Consider the following 15,572-nt stretch of genomic DNA (forward strand, 5'->3'; position numbering starts at 1 on the left):
AAATGCTCACCTATTCACCTGTCAATCAACTACACACTAAAAAAAGAATCTGGTGTAGGATTTACTTTTAAACAATACACACTCAAGAATTACTACTAAATTTCACAAATAATTTACAAATTTGAAAACAATTTTTGTTGCAACACTTTTTGTTTTGTAACACTTTAAGGGTTAAAGGCATTAAGCAACAGTATGGCTTTAAAAGAAATCAACTGTAAACCGTAAACAATGTGATTAAACATATTACATATGCATATGTTTAAATAAAAGGTCAGATGTTATATTTTAAATTAAATAAACAGATATGTAATAAATGTATCAGACCCACCTGCAGACCTCTGGCCCCTTGAGTACCAACTGGACCTTCAGGACCCTGTCAGATGGTACAATATGAACACATTTAGCATTTGAAACATATTCTGTATTACTGTGTTCACAACGTATTGGAGGAGTGTGTAGAAACTGTAACTTCTCAAGGGTTACGCACTCGGTCTCCTTTGATTCCTGGAGTGCCACATTCTCCTCTTTCACCCTGTAGATGGTCAGAAAAAATCATAGTCATGACAGTCTCATATGCTTCCACATAAATATATTATGAATCAGTGCAGGGATTTAGTACCTTCTCTCCATTGTAACCTGGTTTCCCCTTGGGAACAAAACAGAAAGACATTATTTATGTATGTATTATTGTTTTGATTTTTTTACGTTTATTTTTGCATATTGGTCAATCTAATAAGCTACTGTCTGGATCTATTAATTTTTTTTAATGCAGTTCATACAATACATACATACTTGACAACACATTTTAATTTGTGAATTAAGAATAATTTTTTTTCTTCTTTTTTTTTTAGGCTTAAAGTCTTAAAAATGTCTCTATGTGGTGTAAAACAATCTTGGACATTTTTTAAAAATAGTTTGAACTAATCTTAATAACTAACTTAAACTTACTAATTAATGTTTTGAAATAAAAAATCATTTTGTCCAAATCAAAGTCAGTGTTATGTGATACAATTTCATCACCAGAAAACCATACAACAGAAAATGACATCAACGCCAACATGGTCATTTTTTTATTTAATATTTTTATCTTTAATAATTGATGATTAGTTAGTACAAATGTGTAATTAGTTCACATTTGCAAATAACTGAACTTGAATAATTATTAATATGCATATACATACACACACATTGTATACAGAATACACTGTGAAGTAGTGTGTTTGTGTGTATGTGTGTGTAAATATATATGTATATATATATATGTAAATAAACATGTAAAATAAAAAATATTTTTCACAATAATTTAACCATTAATAAATACAATTCTTTGAAAATTAAGATTAGGTTGTGTACAGTATCTGATTACAATTTTCTTGATGATTACATCACCTGACATTTCTTTTAACCTTTATTTATTTATTTATTTGTTTGTACATACTTGTTTCATTTTACCCCATTTTTTTTTTCATTTGTTCAGTTATGTAGCACAATATGTGACGAATAAGCAGTGATTTTGTGACCTTGCTTCAGCCCCTCACCTCTGTTCCTTCACGACCAGGAAGTCCACTCAAACCAGATTCACCCTAACAAGAGCACAAAACAAGTGTTTTTCAAAAAGGGTTATAAAATACAGTTGGTCAGTCTCGATTTCTGTACAGTTCATTATGAGAAAGTGTTTATGAAATCTAAAGTAGAATTATGAAGATACAAAAACACAACAATATAACTAACCGTCAGCTTCCTCATCACATTTCCCAAGTACATCCACAATCACACGGCAGAGAGAATGAAAGATTGACAGCAGTAATAAACACAAAATACTGACCTTTTGACCTTTAACCCCAGGGGCTCCATCCTCACCTGGGCGACCCTTCTTTCCCTGCAGGGGAAATAGGAGAAAGTGAGAAGTTGTGTCAACTCCACCCAAAATGTTTGCTCAATAGAACAATGAATGACCTCATATGTCTGATGGGTTTATTAGACCCATAAAACTACCCAATCAAAAATTTTGTGCATGCACTTAAAGGGATAGTCCACCCAGAAATGAAAACCTGAATGCATTTCTTTCTTCAAAAGAAGATACTGTGTTTAAAAAAAGTTTGTTATCAAAAGGTTTCTGGTCACATTGCCTTCCATTTTATGGACAAAACACATGGGACCCAAAACTATTCGGTTATCAACATTCTTCAAACTATGTTCCACAGAAGAAAGAAACTCATATAGGTTCAGAATGACATAAGGGTAAGAAGATGACAAAATCTATATTTCAGTTTTGGATGAACTACCCCTTTAATTTTCAAAATTAAATTTCAGAAAAAAAAAAAACAATTCTGGCAAAACCACCTATTAGGAATTTATGGCTTTAACAAAAAAATCCCCTAAATATTATTTTGATTAAAAAAAAATAATAATAAAACAAATAAATTTAAAATGTTGTCGATTTCATTATTATTATTTTTTTTTACCAGTACAATTGAAACAATTCTTTAAAATAAATATAACAGCACTACAAATGACCAAGGACAGTCTATGAGTTCACTTGGCAGCTGTTCAGTGCTAAAAGTGCTGGCCAGAGGAGGTTAAACTAATGAGAACAATTACTGAGGCCTATAATTTAAAGTCATGGGATTGTGTGGAATCCAGAGAGGAGAAAGCACCTGGATAATGATGGTTAGGCGTCTGTCAATAAATAACTTACTCTAACATGAACCTGCCTCCTACACATTTCAGGTTAGCATTATAAGCATTTTCAGCCAAAACATGCAATTACATTCTCTTCACTTTCAACAGTCTGAACAAGATGGATTCTTCATTTGAAGAATCTTATTTTGTGTTTTGCCCAAGGTGGTGCTGAGGGGTCCTGAGAAAGACAATAATTATCCTAACTTTTACAAAATAATGCCTGTCTCTTCATCCCTCAACGGAATCCGTACTTCTTAGGAATAGAAAAAAGGAGAAAAATGTGCCTGTGGGTTCCCGTGGAAACACGTCCCATGTTGGAGGAAATTTTGAAGTGAAAATACTTACCGCCGGGCCGCTGGGTCCTCTCTCGCCCTTCTCGCAAGCACACTTCAGGGACAGAGGACACTAAATATAGAGGAAAGAGTGTAAAGAAATGGAAAAGCCAGTTTTATTTGCTTTGTTTCAATAAGGCAGAGATGGGGAAAAACTACTTTCTGGCAGAAAAAAAGTGTTTGTGTGTGTGTAAAAAAATACCGTAAATTGAATGGTAAAAGACTGTAAAAATGCTACAGTAAAAACCTGTTAAATGGTTAGCAGTAAATTCCCCAACTATATACAGTGAAAAACTGTATTGGACATTACATGTAATTTTACGGTAGTATACCGTATTTGGAAGCGAAAAAGACTAGAATTTACAGTGAATAACCGTAAATTGACATTCTCAATTCCCTGCATTACATTTCAAATCTGATGTTTTTTTTTTTTTTTTTTAATTAACTGTTTCTTCTTAGTTTTATCTGGTTTGTATAGTAGAGTTGTGTGTTACACCTAATTTTGTCTAATGAATGTTTATTGCATTATTTAAAGGGGTGGTTTACTGTTTTTTTTTCTAGGCTTGATTGTGTTTATAGGGTGCAGTCTAACATGCTTTGTTTAAAAAAAAAAAAAACGCAATATTTTTCACATAATTTACCTTTATTCCACACCGATCTGTCCCTTCTCTGACAAATGCCTCAATTTATTTCCTGTTATTATGAAGTCCCTCCCTCAGAAATACGCAATATGCTGAGATTGGTCAGCTGGCTCCGTGTGTTGTGATTCGCTAAACCGCCTCGAGTGCGTCTGAACATCCTGCCACCCTCAAGCTCAGAATGTGCTCCAGTTGTACTGTAAACAATAACGTCCTCTATATTGCTTATCAACTTGAGCGTGATTGAGACGCAGAGAATATTAATAAAGAGGGTCGTGCAGAACCTGTGCAAGCACAGCACTTAATGTTATGTTTGTTTGTTGTTGTCTCATACTTTCTCGGTTTGTGATGTAACAGACCTGGGAAGAAGCTTGTTGTAGTCCTTTACCAGCTGTTTTTAGGCATTAAACTGCCAGAATTTTAAAAGATTAGAATCTTAATAGATATCTCCTTTTGCATTGAACTTTCAGCGCTACAACTTTGCAGATTATTGTTTATGCTCAAACAGCAGCATTACAAACCAGCTAACGTTAAAAAGTGAAATCGCAATCAACCACACCTTTTAGTTTCATATGTGTTACCATGATGGTGTTTAGCGTTTGTGTGAGTGACACTGTGCAACTTCTATATATGTTATTATTTAAAAGCTGCTTGTGATGGGCTTTGGTTTATCATGTGACTTTCTCATCATCACCTGCATTTGGTGGTTATCAGTGTATTACAAGGTACAAGCTACAAAACAGATTTCAGTACTTCAAAAGGTTGATATATTAACATTATATCAGTTAATGAAATTATGTTATTTAACTGTAAATTTAAGTTAAAACCGTAAAACCTAAAATGTTGCTACCATTTTTTGTTTACTGTAAAATTCCGGCAACTACAGCTGCCGTTTTTTTTACCGTAAATTTTATGGATTTTTTTTACAGTGCATTTTAAATTATTACCATAAAAGACTTTTAATATTATTTACTTACCCCATCGTTTGCCAGCTGAGCCTGTGTAGAGAGTAACAGGACAAAAATTAGATTCTGTCGAAATTTTAGCTGCTATATTATAATTGCTGCTCTTTGGCAAGCCTTTCATTTGTGCGGTTTTGGTAAACAGTACAAACAGTTAATATCAGGCCATACATTATACATATCTCCCAGAGCAACAAATGTGATTAAAGGAAACGGTATCATTTAACATGCCTAGTCTTGCTTTACATTGGAATTATATCAAAGTGTTACTGTACAAATGAGGGGGAAAAAATAAACCTGCAGGATGTATAACAGTATAACAGCAGGAATGACAACAAGGATTTATGGAATATATAAAACCAGATGCATGTCAGAAAAGCGACAACAGGATGTGTTTACTCTAGTTATAGTTAATGAAGTGTAGAAAGGCTAATCATTAGCTGTCAGGGGTCCCAAAACAGTAAAAAACAAAAACAGCACATAATTATTTTATCTTCTGTGTGTTTTCTAAATACAGTGTCAAATATGGTTAGCTGGTCTTGTCTGTTTTAAACTAGTTTAGCAGGTCTCCCAGTCTGGCCAAATAGCAAGTCCAAAAACCTGGGCAATTAAGACCAGGAAACTGATTTTCCAATGATTAATTTTGATTTTCATTTTGAACAATCTCCATGTCATTTTTTTTAAATCCCAACATTAACTGTTTACTCTGTCAGGTTAATGCACAGGATAAGAATAACTCTTTTAAATCAGTGATTTGATTCTTAGTGAATCAAACAGCAGAACCAATCCACAGCACAACAAATAACTCTTATGAGTCAACTCAGTTATTTAAATGAATCATTCAAAAAGATTCAGATGTTTGTATAAGTCTGAGGAATCATCTGAATGGACCCAATAATAATAATAATAATAATGTAAAACTAATATAAACAGTATACAGTATAACAATTAGTCAGTTTTAGAATTTTAAGAACTGATCGTCATGAGTGCATTTGGATTGAATTTACCATATCCTTGAACTAGAACCTTGTTTGGAATTCCAGATTACTCTTTTGAACCAATTCTTTTTAGTGAATCAAAAACATACAGCGCAAAAAATATTACTATCCTAAAAATAAATACAATTAGTTGAAATTCAGCAGTTAGCTACCGTTTGAATCAGTCTAAAATGGAAACACCATTTTTAAGCTTATATCATTAATTGGCTGTGTCAAAATGTATGATGCATCAAAAATGTATGATAAATCAAGTCAAATCCTGGAACTAAAATGGAACCTTGTGAATTGAAATGGAATGAAATCTGGAAATCTATATAGATGCCCAAATGTGAACACAGAGCTCTACTATGTTAGTTGGCTTCTTCTCTGTTGGAGAAGTGTTAGTAGCTTGTAACTCTTAAAACACTTTTGAACAAGCCCAGACAGAATCAGGAGACTTTTTGTATTTCCTGAACTCATTTTATGGAAACAATTGCTACACTTTATTTTAAGGCGTCCTTGTTACCGTGTGCATTTACTTACTATATGGTAGGATTAGGGTTTGGCTTGGGGTTATACGTGTAATTATGCATAATTTATTGTCATAATAGAAAGTACAATGTAACAGTTAACAAGGACACCTTCAAATATAGTGTTACCAAATAAATCTGTTGAATAGATTTAAACAGTAATAAATGAAGTTGAATATAGCCTTATTGGTAGCTGAAGCCAAAATAATGAACACAAATATACTCAAGTTGCTGGAATGAGTATTTATTAGTGCAGTTCCAAGAAATTTGTAGGGGCCTGTCTATGCATACAGTATGAGAACAGAATGAGTGATTGGCAAAACCATACTTACAATCTGAATTATGACTTTTTCCATGACGTTCGTGTCTTGTAGATTATAGAGGAATTTGTTGGCCGGTGTACTGGCCAGCAGTCTCAGGTTTGCTGTGTTGGCAGGGTCATTGGCGCTACGGGTGATGCCAATCGTGAAGACCTTCACGCCCTGGTTCTTTGCGTCAGCCATAGCAGAGAAGATATCAGGGTTTCTGGGATGAAAAGTCCCATCTGTGAGGAGCAGGGCGATCTTGATGCTTTCTGGGCTCGATTCTTCCACAAATATCTTGGTCATGTTGGTGATGGCGTAGGTGGTGTAAGTGCCATGGCCGATGTAGGCCATCGGTGCAATGCTGCTCTTGAAGCTCTCAGAGCCTCTCCACTGTTTAAGGGTCTGCTCGATAATGACGTGGCTGCTGTACTGAAGCAGGGCCGCTCTCCAGCTGAGTTTACGACTTGTGTCCAAACGGATGCTCTGGAGGCCTTCTATAATGTCCATAGTGAACTGTTTCTCCTGCTGGTGGTTGTCCTTGGCCGTCTCAGAGCTGTCCAGCAGGAAGGCCAACTCTAGACTGCAGTCCTCATCCAAGATGGCTGACGCCACAGCATGGGGAAAAAATGGAAAGAGCAGTGTTAAAGAAAGATTAAACTATTATACAGTTGGGTAAAATCAGAGTGACTCATTTTTATTTTGATTGGATAGGCAGGAATTTACTGAGTTGCAGTTTAAAGAAATTCAGCACAGTCAAACAACAAAGGAAATTCATTAGGCCGCCATATGTTTTTTGACTAAACATAAATTAATACATGATTCATTTTGACTAACTATTTATTTATACCCTGACATTTAGAATATGATTCAGCATATTTCACTGTACTAAGTTTAATATTGTCATTAATTAACACAGCTATCAACACCAATAACTAAATAGATATAAAAAATGTATATATAACATACTTAAAATTGAAATATTTAATAAATATAAAATATTTATCAAATTAGATGTTACATATATTGAGTAAATTACATAAATATATATGTAATATTTCATAATATATTGAGTAAATTAGACCATTGTGGGAAATTAAGTGTTTTATAAAGTAAAAGTCAATTATATATATATATATGTGTGTGTGTGTGTGTGTGAGTGTGTGTGTGTGTGTGTGTGTGTGTGTTTATGTGTTACTGGAAATATCTAATATGTCGTGCGTAAGATAACATTCATAATGTATATTAAGAAAAATAAATATTTTATAAAGTATATATACTGAGTAAATTAGATAAATTAGATACATAATATTTTACAATATTTTAAGGAAATTACATTATATAATTACATAAATAAATATACATATTAGATATATTGAGTAAACTGGATAAATTATAACTTTTGTTATAAAATTGTTCATAACTGATCTATAAAATAAAAGTTAATTTATTAAAAAAATAATAATAATAAAGTAAACTGACTGCAGCAATATACATTTCTTCGCAAGTCGTTACATTTTTCATGCTTCATTAAATTCAAATTCCAGAATTCCAGTTTTAACTTCAATAAAATTGGGAATTTAAAAGGCAAATTCACTTCTGAATAGTTTCTGAATAGTGCTCACTGCTCAGCCCTGCCATTTATTTAGCTATTTGTCTTTTTTTTCTGAAAAAGTTACATTACTCCACAATGTTTCAGAAAATGTCAATGTTGTCGTACAAAAAAAGAAGAACACTAATCCTCCAAGTCTCCTAATAATCCTTTTTGGACTCATGAAGCAATGCAGTCTGTCATCTGATCTTCCTTGCAACACAGCAGCTCATCAGTCTTCAAGTCACCAGTGACAAGACATGGCCTACCAGCTCTTATACAGATATGAATAAATCATGTTCATGCTAGGAGAACTGAACGCCTCAGGGCTCCAAAATCACTACATCCAGACACATCCTCCTCTGGGACGGCCTTTAAATATGCTGCTAGTATGTCTAGTATGTCCTAACATGACATTGCATGTTTTAATGCATTTTACAGCTTATACATAGTAAAGAAAAGACACAAATATCCTTATTGGGTGTCAACCACTTTTATGGGTAAAGTCAACATCAAATGCATTAGCAACCATAATGTGACATCTGAATGAAACAGGATATTCGATAAGAAAACATGTAGGAAAGGACTTGATTTTATCCATTGACAATTGATTGGATCATTAAAAATTAACAAAATCCACAACAGACCATCTATATCATTTATTTACTCTACTAAAACAATGCATGCACATTCTCACCTTGACCGTCATGTTTCTGCAGAACAGCTGCCGTCTGTCCTCTAGTCTTAACTCTTGTTGGTCCAGTTTTTTCTTCATAGAAATCCTGAGCCCAAACGCTCAGCAAAACAAAACACAACACAGACCAGCTTAACGTATGAGCCATGACTGCCACTCCTGCAAAAATCATAATATATTTGTATATAGAAAAGTATAATAGAAACTTGAAAAGAACATGTCCAGATCACAATTTACACTTAAATGTGTATGTGAGTGGAATTAAGCTTATTTTAAGGCCATTAATTGTAATGTTCTTTATAATATCACAAAACCTTTTATAAAACAAATAAGAAAAAAATGGCAGCAACAGATGTCACATAAATAGTGTCACTTGCAATGCAATTTTGTTTCTCTTTTTTTTTTATGCAAAACACATGATCTTTTCTGCAAAATCACATTTCATGCCAAAATCAAAAGAGGAAAATATATTTTGTATGAAGAGAATTAAGCTTAGTTCAAGGCCATTGATTGTATAAATAAAAATGGCTATAAGAAAGTTTGCAAAGTCAAAAATGTCAAAATATTATATAATCATTTTCATTAGTGTGAAAAAATATGGAAAACATCATGAAAATGTCACATGCAATACAAAAAGATAATTTATTCTCATTTTATTTATGAAAAACACATTTTCTTATTTTCAAACATGAATCAATAAACCATTATCTATTTCCAAGGGCACATAAAACAAAAATGATATTATTTTTATACAAACCTGCTTGGCATGTACTATATATTACGGTAGTATATAGCCTTCCATACAGACTTAATTACCCGACTAAAAATGCAAAGCTCAAAGACAGCAATAAAAGAAAGGCTCATATTTTTATTAGATGTTGAAAAGTGACTCACCTTTGGCAGCAAAGCCTCTTGCCACAAGCGAGCAGTGCAGGTGTGCAGCTCAGCGTTCCTCAGGTGACGTGTGAGTGAGGGAGTGAAGCAGACTCACCAGAAGTAGACGACGTCCTCAGGCTGTATCTGCCGCTGTCACAGCCCATTTCCCTCCCACTTTTAAGGCGAGGAGGACCCACCGAACTCTTTTCTGTATGTATCCCCTCAAGACTGCAGAGAGAGTGAATCTAAAATCTTGGAATGTACCATAAAAAATTAAAACAATGCTCAAAAGATATTTAGGCCTAAATGCATTATTATATTATTTAAAAGCCCTTGCTACGTGTACTGTGTTAAGCTAACTGAGACTTGTTATAGCACTTATATATCATTGCTCTTTTTGTTGTTTTTGATTGCTTCCACTGTCCTCATCTGTAAGTCGCTTTGGATAAAAGTGTCTGCTAAATGACTAAATGTAATGTAAATGTAAATGCAAGATTTGTGTATTTGAATTGCACTTAAAATGTCCTTCCACTTGGACTACATAGATCTGATGCATAATTATCAGTCCTACATAAATGAAACTATAAAAACTTCTATAAAAACCGAATGTGTTTTAAATACGCAGTAACCAGGTTTATTTATCTGACATCAATGAGTCCAATTGGTTTTAATGCATTTTAATTAATTGTATATTGGTTATTCCAAATATGGATTACTTTTGTGATTTTTTTTTTTCTGCTTCTTGGCCATTTTGGACCTGAGTCGTTCATCATGAACTGTCATTGTGAAGTGAATTTGAAAAGATATGCGGATGTACAGATACTGACAGTACTATTCTGCTGATCTACTACTGCTGGTTTGGGCTTTTATGCCACAGGACAGGCTGAAGATATATGAGACGAGGCAAACAAAGGGGAATATGGGTGGAGTTAGTTTTACAAGTCTTTAGTCTTTCTTCAGACATTCCACGAGATGCTAAGGTGGTTGTCATGATGATCAGAGGGCTTGACCTCATCTAGTCTTTTCTTTAGCATTGTCCCTTCCCTCGGTCCTGGTCATCAGGGGTGTTGCACTGGCTTAAAATAGCACCACAATGTGAAGTGAGATCATCCCTGCCATTCTGAAAGAAATACTGAGCTGTTTCCAAACAACTAGGATATATACACATTTCTGTGCAAAAGTTTGAGTTGATTTTTATAGAAGTCTCTTGCTCAACAAGACAGAATTTATTTGATTGGAAATATAGTAAAAATGGTAACATTATAAAATACTATTGCACTTTAAAATAGACGTTTACTATTTGAATATATTTTAAAATGTCATTAATTCCTGTAATGCAAAGCTGTATTTTCAGCATCATTACTACAGTCTTCAGTGTCACATGATCCTTCAGAGAAATCATTCGTATTTACTGACTTGCTTCACAAACATTTTTATATAATCATTTTTGTATGCAGCTTTGCTGCATTATATTTTTGTGTAAACCGTATTGTATTTTTTGGTGAGTAGAAAGGTCAAAAGAACAATTTATTTGAAATTTGTAAAAGTATAAACAGTAATTAAACAATATATATATTGCATGGCCTGAAACATGTTTTGATGTTCACTAAATAGTCAAATATATTATATTAAAATTCATGAGAATAAAATATTTTCCCACTTTACGGATAGAGCTGCTCTTTTTTATATATATAAAATAGCACAAACAGAAAAATAGCCGTATGGCAACAAAAAAGAAAAAGGAATGTTTGCCGTTTATATATTATCTGGGGCATATTTTTCATTTTCCCGGAGTCCCGGTTGGTTTCTGACCTGAGTGTGAGCGTATGTGACCTGTGACCGAAGTGCAAGTATGATACAAGTGTTTGCACGTCCAGAAGCCGAGGCTGTTTTCTTCAGCTGTGCTGTGGGTGACAGGGATTTCAGTTTCAGACTCCGCAGGCTATGACTGACACTCTGGAATGCTTTGTTTCGGCAGCAGCACATTCTACCCTCTCAGTGCCATTGTGAACCATGGATAAGGATTATGGTAGAAAACTATGAATGTAAAAGAAAAAAATAAATCTCTTTATTATTTCAACAGCAACAGGAATGGAGAGCTGGGGACTGTTCCATAAAATAAGTTTACAAAATAAGCCAGGCGTATTTCAGTTAGTCTGACTTATTTTGAACTAAATCAATTGACTATGTCAGACTAACTGAAGTAAGCCTGGCTTATTTGGTTAACTAGTTTTATGAAACAGGCCCCAGAAGCTTCTTTCTTCTCAGATGTTTTCCTAAGAATATTTTTTTTTCCAGCTTTTGTCTTTTGGTGGAAATATTCTTTAAATTGTTATTTTAGTCAGTTATACTCATCTAAATTGGCATCTGTTTTTAGTCAATATAAATAACATATTCCCAGCGATAACATTCTTAGAACTATGGCTAGATTCTCTCAAAGTTCTGAACAAATGTAACACTCTGGTAACATTATTAGAATATTCATTCAACGTTTTTTGATGTTCCTTAAAATGTTAGCGCACACACAAATTATTTATACATTGTTTATAGAATGTTTTTTTTTACGGAAACATTATTTTTGACCCTGGACTAAACCAGTTATGAGGGTCAATTTTTTTGATTTATACACAACCTGAAAGCTGAATAAATAAGCTTTCCAGTGATGTATGGATTGTTAGTTTAGGGCAATATTTGTACGTGATACAACTATTTTAAAATCTGGAATCTGAGAGTGTAAAAAAAGAAATATTGAGAAAATAACATTTAAAGTTGTCCAAATCAAGTTCTTAGCAATGCATATTACTAATCAAAAATTTATTTTTGATATATTTACTGTAGGAAATTAAAAAAATATATTTATGTAACATGATCTTTACTTAATATCCTAATAGAATAAAATAAAAATCACTATTTTTGGCCCATACAATGCATTGTTGGCTATTGCTACAAATACACCAGTGCCACTTTTGATGTTTGTCTAACATTTAAAAACTTATTTCAGTGTTCAGAGAACATTCAAAGGCAGCATTCTTATAATGTTTGAAAAATCATAGAACAGTCCCATTGCATATTCAATAATAATAATAATAATAATAAATGGTTTTCAGTACCTAATGGCAACATTAGCAAAATGCTCTTAGAATTTTATTTTTGTTAGCTGGGTTAGTGGATGAAAACATATAAAACATAACATAACATAAAACATGTTCAAAGATGACTGAAATATTTTGACTTAGTCCAAATGAAGTAAATTCACACAAGTGAATTTGAACAGATTTGATTATTTAAAATCATATTTGTATAGATCTTTATTCCTTAATTCAGTATATTTTAATACAAACAATAATTATCCGATGCAAGTTTGCACTGCTGTCATTTTAGGAGGTGGTCAAGCATCATCAGCCTTTCAGTTTGCAATTCATGCTCCATTCTCCAGCTAATTTTTCAACATGGAAGTAAGCTGTTCACTGTGAATGTGCCAGACTTCTGATTTATTAGCCACTAGGCCTATAGGTAAATAACTACAAATTTGCTATACAAGCCAGTGTGTTTATGACTACAATCATATATTAAAATAATATGATAACAAATAGCAGTTTGCAATATCAATCAAAATGTGTTTTGACACAGCTAAAAAACTGAATGTAAACTGCTATGCTATGTTGGAATTACTATAACTGAGTTTCCGGCTAATAAAAAAGTGTCACAACTTTGTCAAACTCTTAATTACAAGTTGGAAACTCGGAAATTGTGGAGGCTTGAACATTTAGGGAAATTATGTGGTAAGGTTGTATTATGAAAATTATTCTCTCCAAAGCTGCATTTATTTGATAAGAAATATATTAATATTGTAAAATATTATTTGAATTTAAAACAACAGTTTTGTATTTTAATACATTTTAAAATGTATTTATTTCTGTGATGCAAAGTTGCATTTTTAGCAGCCAGTACTCCAGTCTTCAGTGTCACATTCTAATATGCTGGTTTGCTGCAGGAACCATTTCTTATTAATTAAAATAAATCATTTAAAAGCTTGAATGAGTGCCACTGAGTATTTGAACAATATAAAAATATTATTGCAAATTTTATGTTGTTCATTATTTGTGATACATTGTTACATTATTTTTTTCATATTTAAATCTCACGATTTAGACATTTAAAAAGCAATATGACAGAAAGGGGTCCAGAAGAAGCCTCACGACACCATAATACATCCTTTTACTGTTTTGGCAATACTTTGGCATTAGACCATGCTTAAATCATTGAATCATTTCTTTATTTTGGATTAAATGTGCATGTGGACATCGCTGCTTAAAAAAAATGGATTTTGAAACTAACCTTGAAATCCGATCACCCAGAAAAGAGCTCAAAAAGTCTTTAAAACCAGCCTCAAGACTTGCAAACCAGCTTAGGCTGGTTAAAGATGTTTTTTTTTTCAGGGATGTTCTTATAAAAAATATTTTTTTCATTTTGCTTTTATTTATACTCAAAATGCTTTACATATCATATAAATTAAATGATCTTAACAGTCAAGTCCTCTCTCCAACAGTGTGTTTGGAAAGAATTACAACAGACAAAACAAAAGAGACACAAACAGAGTCTTTGACACCATTTGACACCATTCCAGTGGTTTCCATTTAAGACAATTCCCATATTCACAGCACTTCTGAGGAAGAAGATTGTCATGGCAGTGGGGTAAAGAAGCACTCACCAGGTCAAATGCAATCAAAGGCCAGCTGCAATGGTCAGTTATGGCACGGACGCAAACTTGCCTCAACTTGATAAGATGCATGAAATGGCGATGTGCAATTACGAGAACACAAAGGAATCCAGCATTTTGACCGCAACCTCACAGTCATTAAAAACTCACACGGATGATATAAGGACTAACATACCTAACCTCAAAGGTTAAAGATCTGAGCTGGTTCTCAGGTTCACATCCTAGAAGGACCATCATTTCTGAAACAGAAAGTGCTCTGCTACACGACTAAATATCCTCCAATTAGGACTAAAATATTTGAATGGAAAAATCTTTACCTAGTTAACTCAAGACTAACATGCTATCAGGTGTGAACATCTATAAATCCATCCAGATGTTCTGTTCTATAAAACATATATACAGATGCAGACCAGATCACCACTATACAATTACACAAACTACCTGTTATTTGCCCTCACATATTGGTTCAGAAAAGACACTAAAATTACTACACTAAAAATTACAAAGAGCAAAACGTTGGCAAATACTGTAGTTTTATGCCGAAACCTTTTCATTTGTAAATGAAGAAGACATGCTGCTGTTATGTTATCAGAGCATGGAGGAATACATGGTGAGTCAATGCATGACCTTAAGTGCTGGAAGGAAGTGGAACCGGAAGGTGAGCAATGCATTTCTATATGTGCTATATGGCTTGAGAGCTTTAACTAACACAGTTTGAATGGTTTTATCTTCTCAGGAACGAGGCTACATGCAGTACAGTCCAATTTATTGCATATACGGATGAGCATTAGATAGAGCTGTCAAGATGATTCAATTCTGACTGGTTATACAAATAGTGGTGATCTGTATCAATTCAATATAATATATATATATATATATATATATATATATATATATATATATATATATATATTAAATGCTTGGAATAATGCAAATGCATTATTTTTCTGAAGGAACACAAAATATATTTTAAGAATTGTGGGATCCAAACACCATTGGAACCTATTTATTTTTATTGTATGGACAAAAAAGGGTGAGTAAATAATAACCCAATGTTATTTTTTGGGTGAACTATTCATTTAAATTTGAACATTCTAATTAATTAGTGTCCTTCCACAAATTAAGTCTTAAAAATTCTTAAATCGGAGCAGCAAGTCAGGAATTCATAAAGTTAAGCCATTAAATGTTGCATTGCATTGCAAAAATCTTCCTCAGTATGTTTTGTTTTCTAATACAAATATCTAAACATTCTTAAATCTGGATATTAG

At 33.1% G+C, this 15,572-nt stretch overlaps 1 protein-coding gene across 2 annotated transcripts in view; it reads right to left on the reverse strand.

The window, feature by feature from the left end:
• The window catches only part of LOC132095516 (collagen alpha-1(XXVIII) chain-like), a 46,199-nt gene extending 36,464 nt beyond the window's left edge, over positions 1 to 9,735 (reverse strand). For both annotated transcript variants that reach the window (XM_059500590.1, XM_059500589.1), the window contains exons 1-10: positions 9,603 to 9,735; positions 8,712 to 8,867; positions 6,454 to 7,028; positions 4,630 to 4,650; positions 3,028 to 3,087; positions 1,826 to 1,879; positions 1,539 to 1,583; positions 620 to 646; positions 488 to 532; positions 329 to 373 (exon numbers count right to left, since the gene is read on the reverse strand). In XM_059500590.1, the coding sequence (XP_059356573.1) occupies positions 329 to 373; positions 488 to 532; positions 620 to 646; positions 1,539 to 1,583; positions 1,826 to 1,879; positions 3,028 to 3,087; positions 4,630 to 4,650; positions 6,454 to 7,028; positions 8,712 to 8,856 (1,017 nt within the window). In that variant the 5' untranslated portion in view covers positions 8,857 to 8,867; positions 9,603 to 9,735. The remainder of the gene's footprint in view (positions 1 to 328; positions 374 to 487; positions 533 to 619; positions 647 to 1,538; positions 1,584 to 1,825; positions 1,880 to 3,027; positions 3,088 to 4,629; positions 4,651 to 6,453; positions 7,029 to 8,711; positions 8,868 to 9,602) is intronic.
• Positions 9,736 to 15,572: the final 5,837 nt, after the last annotated feature.

Source organism: Carassius carassius, chromosome 19 (genome assembly GCF_963082965.1).
Source record: "Carassius carassius chromosome 19, fCarCar2.1, whole genome shotgun sequence".
Lineage (NCBI taxonomy): Eukaryota > Metazoa > Chordata > Actinopteri > Cypriniformes > Cyprinidae > Carassius > Carassius carassius.